General features: G+C 37.9%; 1 protein-coding gene across 1 annotated transcript in view; it reads left to right on the top strand.

Annotated features, from left to right (window-relative positions):
- lrp1bb (low density lipoprotein receptor-related protein 1Bb) overlaps positions 1–23,260 on the top strand; it is a 2,167,948-nt gene that overhangs the window by 1,796,108 nt on the left and 348,580 nt on the right. The window contains exons 45-51 of the mRNA XM_051931086.1: positions 3,253–3,378; positions 3,984–4,112; positions 4,385–4,504; positions 5,883–5,996; positions 7,759–7,908; positions 10,104–10,226; positions 18,599–18,718. Coding sequence (XP_051787046.1) covers positions 3,253–3,378; positions 3,984–4,112; positions 4,385–4,504; positions 5,883–5,996; positions 7,759–7,908; positions 10,104–10,226; positions 18,599–18,718 — 882 coding nt within the window. The remainder of the gene's footprint in view (positions 1–3,252; positions 3,379–3,983; positions 4,113–4,384; positions 4,505–5,882; positions 5,997–7,758; positions 7,909–10,103; positions 10,227–18,598; positions 18,719–23,260) is intronic.

Here is a 23,260-nt window from a genome sequence, read left to right as displayed (position 1 = left end):
GGGATTGAGAGGAGTACCTGTGCAGTAGGCACTTGCGTCAGTTGTGATTGGTGTGTAAAGGAGCAGCATGTCGCAGGATTGGCTAAAGTTTTGTATCACGACTATAAGAGGTACTTCCTGCATCAAGGGCTTGTCTTTAGACTCGGTGGTGTGTAAGGGGAATTCATTTAGTCTACCAAACAGTGGCTTGTGCTTATTTTTGTAAATATTTTTATATAGATATCTTCTAGTTGTAGTATTGTTTTTGGTGGAGGTATCTTATAGTTTGGGTTTGTGGTGCACTTTTTGTTTTTCTTGTATAGGCTATACACTTTTTTTCCCTTGTAAATATTTTTTTAATTCTTTGGTCTTCACTCCGTGTTTTCTTCCTGCTGACTACAATTTTATGTATATTCATTTTTGTCTTTCAGTTTGGGACTGACAACTTCACTATAAATACATTTCACTGCTTTTGATTGGAACATTATTTTTGTGTTTTTCTGCACCTGTAAATAAAACTCACTTTTGTTTTGGAAATTACCACCTATTTGTGTATGTGTCTCGATGTCTGATCCTGGTTGCTCTTGAACTACAAGACACCCACTGTGTAGTCTGGTGCCAGCCTTGCCACTACACGGGATGTCACATGTATGTCTTCTTAATCAAATTCATACCATAGCATACCACAGATGGTGTTCATTATTTACTGTGGTGTACGCTATGGGTGCTGTTTCCCCGGGAAACCCACCAGACAGACGTCCAGGACACACTTGTAAAAGCACCAAGAAGAATTCTTTAACATTTTCTTCAAATACAGTGCACAAAGCACCACACTCTCCACAATTACAATAATCAATAATCAATACTATAAATCAATCCTCCACTCCCAGCAGCTTCGTCACCCAACCTCCCAACTCTGGCTCTGCTTGCTGGGTCTCCAACAGTCCTTTATACTGTATATTCCATGACCCGGAAATGTTTCTCCTCTTCTTCCGGGTTAAACACCTCATCATCCTCATCAAGCATCCTAGAAGTACTGTGGGCTTCCGTCCTCGTGACTCCGAAGTACTTCCGGGTTGTAAGAAAAGTAGGAGTCCCCAGGTCCTTTATTAGCTCCCCTTGGCGGCTCCCACGGCACCCAACAGGGCCGAGAAAATGGACTCCACATCCCATGATGCCCTGCAGGAATCCAGGGCACATTTACCATCTAGGGGAGCTGCCACCTAGAGTCCTGGGGGAGGCAGTGTCCTGGAAAGGCTGCCCTTCTCCATTCTTCTCATCCTGGGACATCCGGGCCAGATTGAGCTGCCGGCCGTCTCTCACACTGTATTCAGCTTGTTGATTTTTTTCTCAGTGCTCAGAGATACCAGATGTATCTGGTGTTTTCTAGGCAGAACATCATACAGCTAGAAGTCAGCAATATATGGTTTAATTGCACAATTTGTGCCCCTTCTTCCTCACATCAACACTAATTGTTTTTCTTGACCGTTCACCTTATGTTTTCTTTGGCAGCTTTGTGAATTTACCCATTTATTTCTTTTGTTAATATTTGAAGTTAGCAGCTTACTCCATTATATACAACCACAGTCTCCAGGCTTTGAACTGATGTTTGCCTTTTTTAATAACTGATGCTCTGTCTTTTTTATTCCTTGTTAGAAAAATTTATTTTTTCTTTCTTATCAGTAATTTCCATGGTGTGTTCAGTTCAGTAATTGCTGATGTGTTCAGTATAACTGCTGTTACTACTTCCAGATACCTGAACTGGATACTGATTTAAAAAACAAAAAACATAACTTGGTATTTTATTCCATATTTCAATTTCCTTCTGTGAAAAGAGGTGTATTTCATTATTTGTTTTGGATTTGTCCATTCATCCATTTACTGAACCAGCTTAATAAAGCCTTTGGGTCACAGATAGCTGGAGCCTCTCCTGGCCTCACCAGGCACAAGTCACCCTAAATGAGGCATAAAGCTAGAATGGGAAGGGGCACACTTACGTGCATGCTGGGCCTATTTAGAATCTTCAGTTTACTTAAACTACACTTGTTTAGGATGTGGGGTAGTACCCCATCTCCACTTCCAAAAAAATCCCCCCACACACAAAGACAAGATGCACACTTCATATAGACTGTGGTTAAACATGCATTTGAGTTGCGAGGCAGCTGTGCAGCTCATGTGCCCCTTTCCTTGAGGTAAGGGCCTTGATTTTAAATTTAATATGTGATCCTTGATAATATACAGAGGTGGGCACATTTATATTTGTGAGCACATAAGGCCAGCAGTTTAAGCACTTACGAGATTATTCCTAAGTGCACTGTGTCACTGTGACATTCTTTTGAGTTAATAAAGCTATTGTAATAATCAGAACCTGCCATGTCTTTTTCTAAATGAATAACTGAAAACCTACTTTTGCCCACCCCTGTATTTCATTCTCTTCTTTGAGATTGTGAAATATTTTTGCTGAAGACGAAAGGTATTTGGTATAATTAGTTCTGGAGGAGTAAAACATGCTTCTTATTACTTTGTTGTTCTTGTTTATGTTGACCCTGTGCAGTTATACTGCTTTTTGAAGCATAGTGATTTGAAATACTCAAAATCCATATGTATAGTTTCTCTTGTAAGATACCATTTCACAACTAGGTTAATTTTTCAGTTACAGTATATGTTTTCTTTAGTTTTGCTGTTTAAGAGGTGTCACAATATCACAGCACCATGTTACAGTTGAAAAGAGATTATGCTCTTTTGAAAATAATATCCCATTATTTCTGTGATTGTTCTTCTTGTGCAGGAGAGGCATGTTAAAGTGAAGATATGTTTAATGCAACTTTAGACAACTTTTATAGAATTGTGATTACTTGCTTGTTATTAAGTTCTATATGCTTTAAAAATATGGTCTGTTGTATATGCATTATTAAGTACTGTAATATACAGCATCTTAATACATTCATGTTTATCATGATGCCAGAGAGTGGTAAAATGCTGCATGTTGGTCGGACATTCAAATAAAAATTTCACAGTGCTCTGTACAAGTGACAGGACTACTGCTGCTATTACTACTACTTCTACTGCTGCTACAGTAGCTTATTCATGTGTTCCTTGTTAACAACCACCTTTCTTGTTTATTGCATATATTTTGTTATTTTCTTCTGCATATGTTAACTTCTAGAGTATAAGGACTATAGATATCTTAGCAGGAGTGGGCAGCAGATTTGTTTTTTTTAGAGTTCTGTAAAGTGTGACTATTTTTTGAGTATTATATCCATTTTTTAACAGGTGAACTTTCTCCTTGCTTGGTAATGAATGGAGGCTGTGATGACCTTTGTTTCTTGACTTCGGAGGGCAGGGTCAACTGCAGTTGCAGAGGGGAGCGAATACTCCTGGAAGATAACAGATGTGTGGGTAAGCCTTTTAATTTGTATGCCAGTTACTACAGATGCCATAATGTAAGTGTTAATAAAATCTATTAATATTCACACTTTAGAACTGCTCACTTTTTAAACTTAAATAAGTCAATATCTGCAAAGCTCATTTATGCAAACAGATGGATAAACGTGCATAGCAAGCCTTTTAAAAAATGTGACTATTATCAGTTAAAGGTCTAGAAACCAAAATTGTGTGCATTAAAATTATGTGCTATGTGTACCTTAAAGTGGGGAATCGAAACATTTCTTCTGAGATTAATTGAAGCCTCTTTTCTGATATACTAATTAGCATCTCAGTATACTCTTGCTAAAAAAGAATTACCCAATGATCCTGATAACTTGGACATGCCAGTGTAATAGAAAAGCATGACAGGTAAGCTGATTTGTGTTTTCTGTTAAATAAAATGAAGTATTTTAATGCATTCTTATTTATCATAACACTGGAGAGTAGTTACTTGTTGCATGTTGGTCGGACATGCAAATAAGAATTTCACTTTACTCTTTAAATGTGACAATACTGCAACTACTATTACTACCACTACTAATTCTAAATTTATTATATTTTGCTTTTCTGTCTTTCAGCAAAAAACTCTTCATGTAATATTTACACAGAGTTTCAGTGTGGGAATGGCGAATGCATTAACTACCAGTTAACATGTGATGGGATACCCCAGTGTAAAGACAAGTCTGATGAAAAAATGCAATACTGTGGTAAGAATAAAGCCCATATGGGTCAATCTCAATAAATGTAATATAATAATGTAATAACTGTTTCCATTAGCAGGTGAGTCAGTAGCCAAAACTACATAAATTGAGTTTAAGAATGCTTCTGTTTTTAGAGCAAAGCCTGGCTTTTTTCACAGATTGCCTTATAATTTGCTTTTTCTTTGATGGCTGCAAATGGTCATGTCATTGTTCTACCCCCTACGGTTTTACATTTCCTTATCACACAGTTCATTGTGTTTATTTTTGAATTTTTGCAGATAATAGGGAATGTAGAAAAGGGTTCAAGCACTGTTCCAATCAACGCTGTATAGCTAACAGTAGAATTTGTGATGGAACTGATGACTGTGGAGACAATTCAGATGAAACAAACTGCAATAGTGGGTATCCATTTTTTTTATTAACCAATTATAAAAGATAATGCAAAAAAATTGATATGGTCTTTTTACTCATCATTGTAAAATCTTTCTGTTCTGTATGACGTATAGATAAGTGTAATGATTCCTTGTTTTAATTTACTAAAGTAAAAAGTTGAAATTAAAGTGTTATTCCAGCTTCAAGTACAATTTTCACTTCATGTAATGTTTGAGCTACTCACGATGATATGGACGAGGAATGGTGTGCAGTGACTAGTTCTGTTGTTTCACTCCTTCAGGGATCGGTATTCCTTTTCCGGGCTGGTCACTGTCTGTGGTGTGTTTGTATGCTGTTGTTTGGTCAGAGTTGTTTTCCTTTGTGTACTCTGGTCTCCCCCTAAATTTGTAGCCTATAGGATAATTGGTGACTTAAAATTGGCCCTGTGTGAGTATGTGTGACCTGTGATAAACTAATGACATCCAAGATTGTTTACTGCTTTGTGCTGAATGTTGCTGGAAAAAGCTTCTTTCCCCCATGACCCTACATTGTAATAAGTAGAAAAGAAATATGAAAGAATGAGGAAATACAAATCAACACACACAAGAGCCTCTATGTCTGGTCACGTTTCAGGGAGTGGATGTAGAGGGGGTCCATATCTACAAGTACTTGGAGGTTCATATCAATGACAGGCTGGACTGGTCTCAGAACACAGAGGAACTATATGAGGAAGAGTAGAGCAGGCTTCTTTTTCCTTAGGAGACTGCATTCCTTTAATTTGGGAAGTGACATCCTTCACATCTTCTTCAACTCTGTGATGATCAGTGCAGTTTTTTTTTCTGTTTTAATGTGCTGGGCTGGTAACATCACTTCAAAAGAGGCCCGCCAAATCAACAAGCTAATTAAAAGGGCAAACTCAGTTATAGAACACACTATGGAGCCCCTGAAGGTCATAGCAAGGGAGAGAATTAAAACAAAACTGAGTGTCATTATGAACAATGCTGCAGATACTCCCTCTGACACACTAACACTGAGGACTTTCAGCCAACGGATTATTCAGCAGAAGTGTGTCATGAAACTACTGGGGCTTCTTTATTTCTTTCTGTGCACAGTATATACACACATATCTTGGCATCAAGATCAATCTATCCATCCATTTTCCCTACCCATTTGTTCCAGTTTATGGTCACAGGTAACAGTAACTTATCCCAGCATAATCTTGCATATAGAAGGAAGTAGCCCTGGATAAGAAGCCAGTCCATCACAGAGCTCACTAGTTTGCCTCACAATGTGCATAATGGGGGAACCATACAAACTCTGCTCACAGTGACTCCAAATACTGCCATACCTACCTTGGTCTGAGTCTAGTTTTAAACTGTATTGAATTATAATTATATTTTCCAGATTCTACATGCAATTCATCAGAATTTCGCTGCCAGGATGGAACATGTATTGCTAGATCTGCTTGGTGCAACCAGATCATTGACTGTTTGGATGCTTCTGATGAAAGAAACTGCAGTAAGATATCTATCTGTTTATCTTAAGTCATTTTCATTATTTTAACTGCCAACATTTCTTTTAGGAAATGTGAAATAATTATGATTTATAGTAATGACAAATTTATTTTCTTTTAAAAATGAGAGAGTTATGGACATCTTTTTACAAGTTTACTTTATTTACCCTGTATTTGTTAACATGAATTAATAAACCTTTGACGAAGCAAAGAAAAGAAAATAAGCTGTTACTATGATATTTCTAAAGGCTTTCCCTTAATAGCAATTAAGCAATTAAAAAGCAAAATGTGATGAGATCAGATGCATATCAATGTTGTTATATAGTATGTTTTTTTTAATAAAATGTCATGCTAATGAAAACGGTTTAGTAACAGCGTTAGTGACAGACAGTATAGCACAGTCCTTTAAAGATAAAGGATTAATACAAAGCATTTAGTTGCAAAATCAGAAACAGTAATATCTAAATCATTTTTTTCAAATGTCATTGTTTATTTTAAAAATGTGTGTTTGTGGAAAGAGTAGTTAGAAGTGCATACAAATACAATGACAGTAAGATACATAATAAAATGTAACACTTTTGAATAGGGCTGCCTATAATTAACTATTAGTTACAATGTAGCAAAACCATAACAATCATTTTTTACATCTTATTAAAACTTAGCAAAGTTCCTTAGAATATGACCAACCTGTAGTGTATCTGGTAGTCGTTTACTGCTATGTAACATTACTTTAACAAAGGCTTTGTTTGTGGTATGTAGCCATAAGTGACTAACAGATACAGTACTTCATCTCTAGCCTTTCCAGCACTTATTCTAAAGTGTTTCCAGATGTACCTGTGCATATTGTAGCAGCAATTTTACATTGTTCTTTACAAAACATCTAACAATAGCTCTTGAAGTAATTTAATTAATTTAAATTAACATCCATCTGTTCATTATCAAACACACTCAGTCTAGTTCAGAGTCACAGGTTTGCACTGGAGTAACATGTTATTTGTAAATTATATGATTTTTAGATACTAAATAATGTAAATGCTGTTTTTACAGCTCTATCTGTTATTTTGTTAACTTTTTCCAGTACGACTCAAAACCAAATGCAGGATTAAAAACTTTTGCACTAATGCTATGGAAAACACCTATAAATGTTCAATAGACATTAGGGAATGTAATCAGTAAATATATAAGGAACAGTGATATAGTAAGTTCAGTGGTATTGTGAATATTTTTTCATCAACCAATTTAAAATGTGTAATATTACATTAAAGGGCGGGCACCACTAAAGATATCACCTTAGAGTGAATTTCCTTGTGTGGCACACCGTCACCTCAGACTTAACATCTACTACTACTACTACTACTACTACTAATAATAATAATAATAATAATAATAACAAAACTGCTGTATGTCCAGTTGGTAGTTTTTATCTTTCAGCCCTATCAACATTAAACAATTCTAGATCCCTTATATGTTGGGCCAATACTATGTTTCTGTATCCATGCTAAATGGGTGCAACCAAGGCAAAAGTATACATTCCCTATACTGTGGGCCTACTGGGATACAATAGGTGAATATTTTGTTGCTTAAGAAAAGTATAGCTTTAGTAATATGTACAATCTTCATGTTCAGTAGTAATAGTAGAATAAAACATTCTGTGCTATGACAGTATCAGAATTGAATCACTGAGTTGTGTTATTAAATCTGATATGAAATGATGAGTTAGTCTGATTATTTTTTATATGGAATGAACACATTTTCCTTTTTTTATAGATAATACAGACTGCTTGAATTACTATAAACTGGGTGTAAAATCCACAGGCTTTATTAGCTGCAACTCTACCTCTCTGTGTATTCTTCCTTCATGGATCTGCGATGGAGCAAATGATTGTGCAGATTATGCAGATGAAGTCAACTGCAAGGGTGATTATATATATTTTTTATATATAATATAGCTAAATCAATTGTATTACACACAGAATAAAGCTTAAGTAGTTATATTATATTTAACATAACATTAAATTCTCAAAACTGCATAATCTGGTTCAGTTTCGCATGACTCGCAGGCTGTCCAGGAAGAACTATGCATGAAGCAGAAACCAACACCAGCAAGTGTGTCAGTCCTTTGTATGGCCCACTTACACACACACTCACACCTGGACAGTTGGGAGTTGCCAATTAACCTAAACTGCACGTATTTGGTGATATGGAAGGAAAACCCACACAGACATGGGGTGAGCATGCAAACTCTGTGCAGTTTTTGAACTGGGTCCATGTTTGATCCATGAGACAGGAGCCAAATCACTCTGTCACTGTACAGTATATCATATTTAGATAGAGAAAATTGGTATTATTCATGATATTTATATGAGAAGGGACTATTATATGGATTTCAGGGCAGAGGAACATTTGCTTAGCCTGTGCTGTCATAATAAATTAAGAGTGGTTCCTTATATTTAAAAGTAAATCATTAACCAGGATTTTGTATTATTAATACAGGTTTAACCTAGATAATTACTTAGGAATATATGCCAAATATGTGGCAAACATGTAGGTTTTAGCTCCACCTTAAGAAGGAGAAAAGACATTTAAAAATACCAGCACAATGATTAGGTGATACAGAAGTTAAAGATTTCGTGAAAGTGCGGGTTTACCATAGATGAATAATATACATAATTTATACTTGATATACAGCAACAACCAAAATTCGATGTAATATTGACCAAACCCTAATGCAAACCCGTCAGTCTCTACTAAAGAGTTTTTTTTTATCTGTAATTCCCTTTATGAATGACTGATTGAGGTCATTTATGTTAGGTAGAATGCCTAGAGGGAGCTGGGCGGTCTCGTGGCCTTGGAACCCCTGCAGATTTTATTTTTTTCTCCCTTTTGTTTTTTTCTGTCCTCCCTGGCCCTCAGGCCTTACTTTTATTCTATGTTAATTAGTATTGCCTAATTGTATGAAAATGTGCTATAGAAATAAATGTCGTTGTTGTTGTTTAGGCAGTACTTGGTAGAATGGTAAGTACTGCTTTCTTCCAGCTTTAGGATTTGGGTTTGATTCCTGACCCAGTTGACATGGAGGTTGCTTGTAATGCCATTGTCAGTGCAGGATATCCCCTAGATAATCAAGTTTTCTGCCATATTACTAATTTGTGATTTTAGTGTAATTGGTGAAACAGGATTAGTTTTGTATACAAAATTATGGACAAGAGTGTAAGTGATAGACTACGAGGACATTCAGGCTTGGCTTTTGCTGCATGCCAGATGCTGTAATGAAACGTGCAAAATGAAGAAACTGGGTAGAAGGATTAGATACATTTTTAATGGTAAATTGCATTCTAAGATATGGTGTATATTTATAAAAGGAAATCCTAGATATTATTAGCAAAACAAAAGTCATTTTATTTCCTGAAGTGCTTTTTACAGGTTCAAAATGCTAAACAAATATACAAATGGGACAACAGTGCTAGAAGCTAGAAAACCATGAAATGAGATGCCTGCAAGTTATGATTTTGGGGTGTACTGTTACAAATCTTAAAGTAGCAGCCTGAATACCTCATGTTTCTTCAAATGTAAAAAAAAAAAACAGACATTATATCATTACATCACATACAGTAGTGAAATAAGCCTCACAGTTTAAGCTGCCACTTCTGTTACTCAGCTGGCATGTGGGGTCACATCTAAGACTGAAGCACCTTGCCACAAATGCCACCTAAAATGTTTTTTTTTTTTTTTTTTTTAACGTGATGTAAAATGTAACCAATCACATTTGAATGCTAATTTATGAAATTGAAGTACAGTGTCTAGGTTAAAAATGTTAAACTATGTAAATGTGACATTTTTCAGTTTATATTGTATGGTTTAAGATAAAGTTATATAAACTGGAAATTCAAGTTTCTATGATTGTGAGGTCACATATATTTAGTAGGTATCTCTGTATTATTAAGATTAGTATAAATACTGCTGGATATCTAGAGAATCTTTCAGATATCATCATTCCATTTCACAAGCAAAATTAATTTTTCTGTGTCTTTGTTACCGAATTCTGCAGGCTTTAAATATGTGTTGGCAGAAGCACTATGTGCTAATTTATTACTATTTTATTTTACCAACAGTTTCCCATGCACAACAATGTGCAGATGGATATTTTGCATGCCCCAGTGGAAATTGTATATCAAGTGTTTGGTTATGTGATGGACAAAAGGATTGTGAAGACGGAGCTGATGAATTTCAGTGTGGTAAGTATAACAGAAAGAAGTATTACAGTGAAAAAGGGGATGCAAACAGAACTACTGTTCATTACAGCATTAGCAGTATTTGTAGGTGCTGGAATATTACATGTATCATAAATCTAAATGTGTAAACACTCTGTATGTAATACTGTATCTTAATTCTCTCAGTGACATGTTGCAAGTTACTTCTGTCTTTATCTGAACAATAGTTTCATCATAGCTACTGGAGCATTGACATAAAAACATTGCAGAATGTTATTTATTTATTTTTTGCAAATATCTGACTATGGGTGGAGTGGTGGCTCTGAGGCTAGGGATCTGTGCCGGCAATCAGACGTTTGTTGGTTCGAATCCTGTAAACAGCAGAAGTGACTCTACTTTGCTGGACCCTTGAGCAAAGCTCTTAAACTGCACTTGCTTTGTCCTGGGTATGATGTTAACTTGCATCTAACCTTACAAGCAGGTCCAATTTGCAGGGAAAACACAGGGGTTGGTGGCAGGATTGGCACTCCAGCCACTGTAAAAAATACTCACACTGTTCCAGTGTAGTGCTGAGGTATCACCTATTGCATGGTTGCACTCGGGTCCCAATCTGGGTGGTTCGTCGTGTGGTGGGTGCAGCAATGTGCTATAATCAGGGCATTCTATCTATCTATCTATCTATCTATCTATCTATCTATCTATCTATCTATCTATCTATCTATCTATCTATCTATCTATCTATCTATCTATCTATCTATCTATCTATCTATCTATCTATCTATCTATCTATCTATCTATCTATCTGTGTAACAGTAACATTCTCAAGTCTACCTTATCCAATTCAGGGTTGTCTGGTTGCAGATACTATTTTAGCAGACCTGGCGCAAGGCAGCAAATGCCCCTAATAGAATGCCAGTTCATTGCAGGGCACACTCATGCACACAGCCACAAAGTACATATTTAGAATTGCAAATTAACTTATCTGCAAGTCTTTAGGGATGTTGGAGAAAACTCCATTCAGTCACAGGTGCAACATACACACACAAATGGATGGCGAACCTACGGTGTTGGGTCTCTAAGTTGGCACTGCTTGCCACTGCACCACTTGCTGTCCATCCCTCTAACACGGCTTGATTAATTTAAAAAAGGTAAACCAGACAGTCTGTCTGACAAGGCTGGTTCCTGGCAGCGCCAACTGTTTTTGTGAAAACGCAGTAGTGTGTGAAGCTGTTGCCCCCATAAGTAATGAGAAACAGCTCTACATTTAAACTACTGTAGTTATTTCTGTGGTTGTTTCTGATGCAGACAGGGTGGTGATTGTAATGTATTTCTTCAACATAAATTCTCCTCTGAACAACAGTGGAGAAATGCAAATGTGAATTTACTTTTAAAATGACTGTTTCTTCCAAGTGAACATCCGGTTATTGCTGAAATTGTCTGGTGCAGTCTGTATGGTGATGTTAGGTTTTTGATGAAATGAGAGAATTCATCAAAATAATCTCAGTTTAAAACATTCCTTAATTTTAATGTTGTATTTTGAAAGAATAATCAAACTACTAGTTTGAATAAATAAAATGAGTGACGTGTACTGTATAATTCAAGAAGCAACACAACTTTCAAAAAAGAAGAATGAGAGAAAGAATAAAACACAGATTTTGCTTTTTGATTTTTAAACATGGGTAAATTCTGCCACTGAAATTTCAAGGTTGTGACAGTAGCTCTGCTGTTACTTTGTTTCACCAATGTCTGCCCATCCATCTGTCAATGCCTCTGTCATACAAATCACTTAAAATCTAGGTCAGGATTTTGAGGAGAGGATGCCTATTACTGCATCATTAGAAGAACAACAACATGACTTTTGTTGTCACCACATTACCCTTTATGTTGACCTTTATCAACATTTGCCTAAAAGTGTTAAATGACCTTTTATGACTTATTTATTTATTTCTGGAGTTTGTATTAGTAGTTTTATTGTTTTTGCGTGACTTTATGTGTTTTATGTTTGGGATCAACACTCTGTAACCTTGTACAGTATAAATAGAAAATTTGTAGTAACCTGCTTACTTCTCTGCTTATGTTTATGCTGAAATTTCTTTATATTCTTTGATAAAAGTTAAATTTTTCCTAATGTCAGGTTTTACATACTGTATGTTTTTTTGAGAAGCTACCCATAGCAAATAAAAACTTCAATTCACATTCCCCACATTAGCTTCTTATTTGGAGCAGCTTATTTGTGGCACACCTAATTTTGAATGTTTAATAAGTAAATTGAAAATAATGAGAAGTTAAGCTAAATGACAAGCTTTCAAGGCATCTCCGGCCCCCTTCTTAGGCAAGACTTTAGATGTTCTGTTTAGTTACTCCTAGATTGTCTTTTTCACTAGGCCAAGAGTCTGACCCATTCTGTGAACTTTGCTTTGTTACTATTTTAAGTTTCTTTCACACATTTTGAGACTCTCCTCCTGTGTCTGCTCACTGGTCATCTATCTGCTGTTATGCTGCCACTATTCTGTTCCTTGCTCTTCTCAATTATTATTGCCTTTAAATTTCTCTGCCTTTTCCTTTTCTAGTTTTCATACGTGAGTTATTTCTTTATGTTAAATTGATACCAATTTTAATGTTTCGTGGTCTTCCTTTTTAAATTTAATTACACTAGAGCTGTCAGCAGAACAAATAAATAGTTGGTCAGACATTTTCAAATTGAGAGTATTTTTCTTTACTGGTCAAAGACTGAAAGAGCTACAATATGTTTTCTGTTTAATATTGGTAGCTTTGCTTTTCTATTTTGTCCTTCAGTCTTTTTTGCTCTCTTCTGGAGAGGGGTGCTTCAGTGGAGGGGCACAGCGATCCCTTAGTTTATATTTTTTACTATTTTGCACTGTTTTGTTTTTTTTATTTTGGAGCGGGCAGATCATACTTTCAGCTTTGTGGTTTTTCTCCTTGATGTTATTACACCTCTTAAATCCTTCAATGATCTGATTTGATTTATTTCAATATAATGGTTAAAAAGATATCTTGTTTTTGTTTTAGACATAAAGTCACTCACTAAAAATACAATCATAACGTGCTTAAGAAAGTAAATAATATAATACAATAGAATAAATAATGCAAACAGTAACATACTAATAGGAAAAATACTGCACACCTGTTTTGTTGCCTAAAGCTTGCAACTGCTTTGATCTAAGATGTCAACTGTAATCTCATTCAATGCTAAAACTGTAGATGTAAGAGATTTCCATTTATTTTACTGGAGCTATTTCTTTTTGTAGAAATCATTATTATACAACACAAGTATGACAAAATAATGACCTGATCATGTATCTACTTGCCATACTTGCATATTCTGGTGGCTTTTACCACAATGCAGGCCAGCATTTCATCAGAAGGTACATTCTCTCACATATTCAAACTGTTTCTTACAATGTGTAATTGCCAGTGACTATAGCATTCACATCTTTGGGATGTTAAAAGAAAACAGTGCTCACAAAAACATGGAGAGGCACAGACAGACAGCAACAGAGATCAGATTTAATTCTGGGATTATGAACCTGTGATGTAGATACACTAAGCAAAAATAAAGATACCAATTATTAATTATGAATATTGGGCTTAAACCTATTTAAGGAAACGCCTAATTAGCCTTTCAACTAGAAGGTCATCAGGTTAAGAGCTGAAAAAATGGTTAAACACCATACATAACAAGTCATTTTGTAGTTCCAGAAACAACATCAGAGTTGTCATTTCGGAATAGATGATCACCATCAACCAATTAGCTTTAGAGTTACTATCTGACATCATAAACAGGGTACTATATACACAGTGGTGCACAATATTACTATACATCTTTAAATTGAGTTTTTAAAAAGTTCTGTTACATTAGGAATATATATGCAAACAGATTCTTTTGCCTCCTGCATTGGAAAATTTTGCACATATTTTCAGGAATGACAAAAATAGGTGCTTTTTTTAATATTTGGATTTTGTATACCTTTTCATGCTTTTCCTGCACTATGATGACAGAGACTTTAAAGCTGATTGGTTTAAAGTACATAACTGTCTGAAGCATCAGCTTTGAAATATGTAGTTCCAAGAATAACAGAAACTTGATGATAAGAGACCTAACCAAGCGTGTCATAGAGTCAGGTTTTATGTTGCAAGAAAAGACAAATCAAGAAATTGTGTGTATTTTGTAATGTGTATGAAAGCAAAACAACTAAAAATATAAACAAAAATAAAATATTAAATATTAAATTACCCAGTTGCCTATTCCATCCATCCATCCATTTTCCAACCCACTGAATCCGAACACAGGGTCACGGGGGTCTGCTGGAGCCAATCCCAGCCAACACAGGGTGCAAGGCAGGAACCAATCCCGGGAAGGGCGCCAGCCCACCGCAAGACTCACACACCAAGCACACACTAGGGCCAATTTATAATCGCCAATCCACCTAACCTCATGTCTTTGGACTGTGGGAGGAAACCGGAGAACCCGGAGGAAACCCACACAGACACGAGGAGAACATGCAAACTCCACGTAGGGAGGACCCGGGTCTCCTTACTGCAAGGCAGCAGCGCTACCACTGTGCCACCGTGCCGCCCCAGTTGACTATTTTAAAATTCAAATTAAGTTGCAGTTTGTTAATTACACACTGCTCTAGACCTCTCCTAATTTAACAGTCCTGTTTTTGGCTCTCAGCCACATGTGTTTTTACCATATTAATTTGTGTAATGCAACCTGCTGCCCTTTATTAGTTTTAAGAACATTTAAGCAAATCATGTTCAGCTAAAAGTTTCTTTATCTTGGTGTGTCACTCTGGTCAACTTTGTAGGTTTCCAGTTATTTATTCATGTATTTGGGAAAAGCCAAAATCCATGGCCCAAATAAACAAAACTTTTATATTTAATTGAATTTATTACATTAATTTAAAAAGAAGAAAACAAAAAAATACAAAACATCTCCAAATAATACAGGACACAAAGAAATCATATAACGTAAAAAAAAATAAATAAATAATTATCAAAGAATTCAAAATTAAGCTATATACTAAAAAAGCAAAACAAAAGAGCAAAAGGAAATAGGTCAAAAAATAATAAACTTACAAAAGGAAAGGAAAGTAAGGCAAACAAGGCAGCTAAAGAGTACAAGAAAACTAGCTAATGGCATGGCCAGGTAAAATTACAAATCATACAATGAATGTGGCTCTCTCCAGGGGCCTCATGTATAAATGGTGCGTACGCACAAAAAAGTTGCATACTCCCGTTTACACGATCAAATCGCGATGTATAAAACCTAAACTTGGCGTAAAGCCACGCATATTTTCACGCTAGCTAAAATCCTGACGTACGCAAGTTCTCCGCTTGATTTTGCAAGCTGGCAGCACCCAGCGTCAAAGCAGTGCTTTTGTTCCAGTGTGATTTCCCTTTCTTTTTTAGATTCACATCCCTGACGCAGCTTTATAAATACACTGAAATTAACCGCATATTGTTTATTAGTTTAATGCATCTGATTGTAATTAACCTGTAACAATATAATGTTCCATAGAATGGTCAAACTGTTCTAAATACCATAGCTGCTTTAGCGTTGTTACTCTCACTGCACCTTCTTCTTTCAGCTGCTCCCGTTAGGTGTTGCCACAGCGGATCATCTTTTTCCATATTACTCTCATTGCACCACTCGGAGTATTTATCTTATTGTATCTGAGTAGGGAATTACAGCTGTACAGTAGCTGATCGGAAAGAGAATTATCGGTATACAGCATCAAGCACACGCTGCCTCAGCCATGCTGTCTATTTGAACTGCTCTCATACGGCAAACGCTTCAGAGCCTTTCCTGTACTGACCTTGCGGTTCAGAAACAGTTTCATCACAAGAACTATAAACACACTCAATCAGTCCATCAAGTGCTCCTTGTAGAACTGCTTGTACTTATTAGTACAATTACCTCACTGTAATCTTGCGATACAGTTATAATATTGCACAACCTGAGCCACTTTATAAAGCATATATTTACATATGATGACAATATCATTTTAAAGATGAAATACAGCAAAAAATGTTTATTATATTATACAGATAAAACTTTAACTTCATTTAAATAATCTATATTGTTAATAATTAAACATGTGAGGACACGGTGCCACAGCGCTAGCAAGGAGCTGGTGCCCTGTTCATTGATTGTTCCTGCCTCGCGCTGTATTCTCGCTGGGGCTGGTGTGACACTGGAAGGATAGAATAATTAAACATGTACTACGAAGATATTTCAATGTTCCTTAAAAGTTTTGAAAAATCGGCGTTCTAAGCTTACAGATGGCTTAATGACTATTACAGAGCTGATTGTGTGGCGAACAGGACAGGAATTGGAGGTTAGTACGTTTGACAGAGACAGTACTGCTGCAATAAATTATTTCATCGAAGGTCGCGCACAGTGCAGCAAGCATCTTGCATGAGGCATGAACAATCTCTGGACAGGGAGCCAGCTCGTCACTATCACTGTGCCACCATGCTCCCATGTTTAATAACATGCTTTAACTCCTATCATCATGAAAATGATATCAAGTGTACATCTCAGTATTTTGATTATTCAGAGAGGTGTAATGGGAACCACTGGTTTATACCACTGTTTAAACCAACAAATAGTACGTTTTTGCTTGCCTCCACTAGGTATTTGCTGAAATTCTATCCCCCCACCCCTTCCCCCCCATACTTTTGCCATTGTCTTTTTACAGAATGCTGAGCTTAAAGACTATTTATATTGCTTTGCATATTCAAACAGGTGTAATTATGGGAGGATTTTGGGGAGTGGCAGCAGGTGCATGCACATGCGTTACTTTTCACGCTGACTGGGAGTTATGGAGTGGAAGAACGTGAAAGTTGGCGAACGCACAGATTTATGCATCTGGATTTTTTTGTGCGTACACACATTTCTGCTTTTGTCCTTACGCCATGTTTTAGTATGAATTCTACGCACTGCGTTATGCATGAGGCCTCAGGTGAGGGGGAGATAACTTTCCTTAGTGGAGGAGTTCAAGAATCTTGGGATCTTGTTCATGAGTGAGGGAAGAATGAAACTTGAGATCGACAAGTGGATTGAGTTGTGGCAGTTCTTCTTCTAGTGCTGTACAGTCTGTGGTGTTAAAGCTGGAGCTCAAGGTTTACAGTTCGATGTACATCCCTGTCCTCGCATATGGTCATGATCCATGGGTAATAACCAAAAAAATGAAATTGGGAGTACAAATGACAGAAGTGCGGTTTCTTTGTGGGATTGCTGGGTAGAACCTGCATGATAGGAGGAGCACCTCAGGAATTTGGGAGAACCTCAGAACAGAGGCACTGCTCCTCTGTCTGAATTGAGAGGAGTCAGTAGAGGTGGCTTGGGCATGTTTTCAGGATGCCCCATGGACAGCTCCCCTTTCAGCTGCTCTAGACATGTCCTACTGTGTGGAAATTTTGTGACAGACCCAGGACACACTGGAGGGATTATATATTTCAACTGACTTGAGAACACATGGGAATTCCCCAGGAAGAGCCATAGTCTGTGGCTGGGAACAGTGAATTCTAGGCTGACCTGCTTGGCCTGCTGCCACTGCAGCCCTCACCAGGAAATACGGTCTGAGATGATGACAAATGAGATGAGAAGCAATCAATGTGAACAGAGAACAAACAAGGGTGCAGGGAAAAATGAAAAAATTAGCCACAAATGGAAAAACTCACAAAACAAAGACACATTTATAATGATAGTCCTAGTTCTTGCATCAGGTTATTCTGTTTACAACAGAGATACAGTATGTGTCTACTATTATGTATCTATTACAAATAACATGCTGTTGTCAGTTTTCTTTGTCTATTGCATCTGAATAAACTCTAGTGCTTAATACAAAAGACACAACCAGTGACACTCGGTGAGTGCTTTATATTTAAGACAATGCCACCTGCTATGGATACAGTTTAGTTAAACAGTATTACAATTGTATATCTTTGTTTTTATTGTTAAATTTAAAGAGGTTTTCTCTAAAATGGTACCAGTGATTCAGCTTGCCTGCCTCTCAGTGTTCATATAACATTCTACGTTTTCAAAGTAAATACTTCCTAATTAAAACATCAATTTTGGAAAGAGGACATCTGTGCTATGTTGCTTTTAAATTTCTGTGTTACAGTAGAGTAATCCATATAGGAATAATGTCAATCATGGCATGCTGTTCAAGTTACTTCATAGTTCATCTGGTTTGGTTGTTTTTTTTGGCTGGCCATTTCACACGATGGCTGATCTGTATTAGGTAGTGAGAAAACCCAATCCTTGTTATAATGCATACAAGAACAGGTTTCTGATTAAAGTAAACACTCAATTTTTTACACACATTTTTTGACAAAAATTATAAATGATTATTATGTATTTACAGACTCTTCATGTCTATGGAACCAGTTTGCCTGCTCAAAGAATAAGTGCATTGCCAAACAGTGGGTTTGTGATGGTGAAGATGACTGTGGAGATGGACAGGATGAAAGTGAAGAATTATGTGGTGAGCAAATGTATATCAAAAATGTTCTAATTATTTTCAAAATAAATAGTGAAATGAAATATCTGATAGATTTACATTCTGCAAACTTGACCATGGCAGAATTATTTTTGGAAATGGTTTGATAGATGGTTGGCAGAAACTCTTGTGAAACAATGTGTCTAAGCTTGATCCTTGCACCTTGACGTAATCGCTTTCTGAAATGCCTGGCAAGAACAAGATTATAAAGCTTTTTTACTTTATGATATGATTTAAGATTAGTGATGAGAGAACCCCAATGAATTTGCTTTGTTTTGAGTTCGACAAAATGTTCAGACATTTTAGTTTATTTAGTATAATTCATTGAAGTCAATGGAGAAGGAGAAACTGAACTAGCTTTGAGTAGATTATAATGGTTCAGTGGTCTTCTAAGTGTCCCTGAGGACACTAGGAAACTATGCTAGACTGATTATTGTGGCAAAAAATGTGACCTGAGCTGTGAGGCAGCTTTGTTAACCACTGCACCACCGTTCCTCCCTGAGATAGAATTGCAGTCCACGATGCTCCAAGCTCATTATCTCTCTCTGTGTCTCCTGAGTTTCTATCACTATGGCTAACTAAATTAGCCTGAGATACAAGGGATCAGCATTATATGTTCATTGGCCTGTCTCTGCCTCCACCTGATCTGTGCTGCATAGCAAGGAGCAGAACAACAAAGTATTTCCATAATATTCAAATCATGATTAGCTAATGGTCTCAAATAAAAATACAGCAAGGTTTAAACACATTTGGGGTGCAAATCTGGCTGGAGTACTGATTGGATGGTGACATCATACATGCATTCCTGTATATAAACCACTTATTCAAGCAGATGTGTGTGAAGCAATGCGTGAAGCATATCAGGCAACACCGAAAACTGTGAGGAGGAGTACACTTACAGTACCCATTCATGAAAGTTCTGCGCATTCGTGACACAAATCGGGCAAGCAGTGCAGATCTATTAGCGACATCCCCATCCAACATGGTTGCTACAGCTCTGTGATGCCATGTTGGCCTTGCATAGCATTATGGGATATGGGGGAAAAGAGTCCATTTAAGCCAGCTTCAAGGCGAATTTTCAGAGAAAATTACAATGAACAAGGCTACTGGCAAACCCTGCAAATTCACTGCAAAAAAAAAAAAAAAATCACTCTGGCGAATTTCACCAATCAACAGTATTTAAAACCCGGCAGAATCATTTCCTCCCCACCATCTATATTCCAAATTCTTTACGTTTCCTATCTTTGTAAAAAATCCTGTACTTTGCTACAACATTTTCATTTTACTTACTGAGAATGAAGCAGCCTGTAGGTCATCAAGTCAAAATGACCAAAATATGCAAATGTACGTCACATATTTGGAGACAAGCTGAGAAAACACAACAGTAAGAAAAGACAAACTCTCTAGCAAAGGGAAGCTGCATTGGGATGGCTGGCCAAGTGAATTGTTTTTATAAATGGTTCCATTTGTGAAAATAGACATCTTGGTGAAGTATTAATTATTGATATGACACTCGGTGTGGAAGATAACCCGGACACAGACAGGCGGACACGTTGAAGTCACCCAACACATGTTTATTAAACATTATTTACAGTGCAGTACAACCCCAAAGTCCCCAAAGTCCTGGCCAACAAACAATACCTCTTCTTCCTTCAGGCTGCCTCCTTGCCTCCTCCAAGACCTTGTCCTTCCTTCTCTCTCAACTCCAGCCACCTGTGAAATTGCCTCACCGCCAGCGAAGACCCGTCGGGCGGAGCGGCTCGTCCCACGAGGACAGCTCACCTCCGAAGTGGGTCCTACTCCTAAAGCTCCAGGGTCCGGTCCTGCAAAACAAAGAGCTGAAACAGGGGCGGAGACACTGCCTGGACACCACCACCTGGCATCCTGTTGTGCCTCGCACAGGCAGCGCTCCTCCCTCCTACCAGCACCCCAGGGCCTACTCCTTCGGCTCCCCCTCCGAGGTTTCTGTGCCCCTTTGGTTGGAGCTACTCACACCCCCGTAGCCTCAGCCAACTTTGGCCTTCGCAGAGGGCGGCCATCCACCAGGCGTGAGCTTCCTGCCTCACGTCCTCCCTTATCGGAGGAACCAGCTCTCTTCCCTTGATTCCTCCTTTTCCTCTGGGACGTCACGACAGTTTGGGTCTGCCTATGGCAAAAGCACAGATTCTGTCCTGTCTGCGTCCCTATAGACCAACAAGAGGCCGCCACTGGCTCCGGGCGTAGGGCGCTATGACCCAGGGCACACATCAGCCCGCGTCCTGCCTGCCCTCTCGGCGGGCAGGGTGAGCAGGGAACTCACCTCCCAGGTCCCGTCTGTCCGAGGAAACATCCTCGGCGTGGCCTATCCAGACGCAATGCCGTCCCGGGTGCTTCCAGCGATGGCGTGCTTGTATGAGCCCGCTGCACTCCTGCACCACCCGTTGTTGTCCCGCACCAGGGGGGAAACGAGCCTTCTGTGGACTGATGATGGTCCATGGGGTAAGTCTCTCTTGCGGGGTTGTGCGCACTCCGCTCCCGTGGTGCGTGTGTGGGAAGAAATAAGTTTTTTTTTTTATGAATGAATGGATACAAGAGAATTTAAATGTATTAACATTACTGAAAACATGCCTGAATGTATATGATGACCAAGGTCATTTATAATAAATTTGTCCATCCACAGAATTCTTATTTAATAGAGTTCCCCGCCTTGGAACAGGCGGATCGCCCCACGTTGGGCGCCATTGTGGAAGATGACCTGGACACAGATAGGCGGACATGTTGAAGTCACCCAACACACGTTTATTAAACATTATTTACAGTGCAGCACAACCCCAAAGTCCCCAAAATCCTGGCCAGCAAACAATGCCTCTTCTTCTTTCAGGCCACCTCCCTGCCTCCTCCAAGACCTTGTCCTTCCTTCTCTCCCAACTCCAGCCGCCTGTGACAAAGGATACTCATGTGAAGTACTATAGGATGTAGTGTTCACTAGATAATTGAGCTCTTCAACCCAGCCAATCCTCCTAAACTGACCTTTCAAAAGAAACCCTTGCATTGCCAGAACCCCATGGAGAGTAAAGTCATCTCTCATTATTGGATACTTGATGAAAGGTCAAATCCTCCTCTGCCTTCCACAGCAAGTTTCTTTTCTTTTCTCCAATGGCCCTCAATCCCCAACTTTGAAGGGGTCAAAAATAAGATTGAAAACCTGGGTACATGTGTCACTAGCATATTAAATGGAGTAAATAAATAATTTGCTGGACATTTTCCTCCTGGCTCCCTTAACACTAGAATTACCAGAGCCTACGAAAAAACTCGTATATCCGGCCCACCTTAAATCGCTTCTTAAAACCTTTCTCACCTCTCCGCCAGCGTCTTTTGTCATCTAAATGTACTGATAAAGACAAGCTGCCAGCAGCCGGCTATTCCATCCCCCCAACGACTTAGAACGTAAACAGGCTTTTCCCAGCTCTTGCCTTGATTGATTACCTGGGAGTGAAGTGGAGTTTTAGAGTCGAAATAATAAGATTGTTATTTGAAACACACGCATTTCATATGTGTTGCATTTCTACAGTAATCTGTGTAAACACATTGTTAAAACAGAAACGTGTTATATATTCTAGTAGCAATTGACAAAATGTAGGCATAAACTATATAATGTATGAAGCCTGAAGTCCAAATATCAAAGAAACACTTTCACAAAAGGTACAAAAAAAAGCCACCGCCAAAAAAACCGGCCTTAGTATGAGACATTGATATAACTTAACTATCACTGCTTCCGTGGCGCAACAGTATCAGTCACTGACTGGGAATCAAAAGGTCATGAGTTCGATCCTATACAACTCCCATTTGAGAAGTGTTCTTATTTTCACTATTTTAGAATAAAAAGATACATTTCATTTCAGTCTGTAACAGCTGGTGTAATTTATGATATTTGTAAAGGTTACCTTTATTTTTTTTTAAATTCACTTTTCATTGTCTCAGTCGCGTTCAGGATCCATCCCTACCGCCCCCCACCTGACACTGCTGTTGTTACATAAAGACGCGCTATAGTTCTGCAGTGTATCACGATACATACGACCGCGTGTTTTTTTCCCCCAGTATTGCCAGTCCCCACGTGTTGCTGTATGCTGTTTCTTTTGTACTCCAGGACATGCAGAGGAAAGCATAGTAACTTCAGCGCTATATGCAATCATCAGACACTCCCCATCTGATACCACTGTTTCCACATAAAGACGTGCTAAAGCCCTGCAGTGTACTTGTGACTGCATTGTCGTACCAATGCTTGCGAACTGAAGTGTCTGCATGCACTTTTCTTGGCATTATACGTGTATTTTTTGAGCATGCCCATGTAGCTCAAACACAGGAACATATGTTGATGTAAAAGTATAACAAAACAAGTGCACTTTTATTCAAGACTATAACCGAAGAAAAAAGAAAGCAAGTTACAGTATGGCGGTTGATATGACAGCTTGCATGGTGGAATGCTAAGAACTGCTGATTTCCATTCTGTGCTATATAACTTAACATTTGAATCTGATGATTGCATAT

Source organism: Erpetoichthys calabaricus, chromosome 8 (assembly GCF_900747795.2).
Source record: "Erpetoichthys calabaricus chromosome 8, fErpCal1.3, whole genome shotgun sequence".
Taxonomy (NCBI): domain Eukaryota; kingdom Metazoa; phylum Chordata; class Cladistia; order Polypteriformes; family Polypteridae; genus Erpetoichthys; species Erpetoichthys calabaricus.
This window is presented reverse-complemented; position numbering and strand designations above follow the sequence as displayed.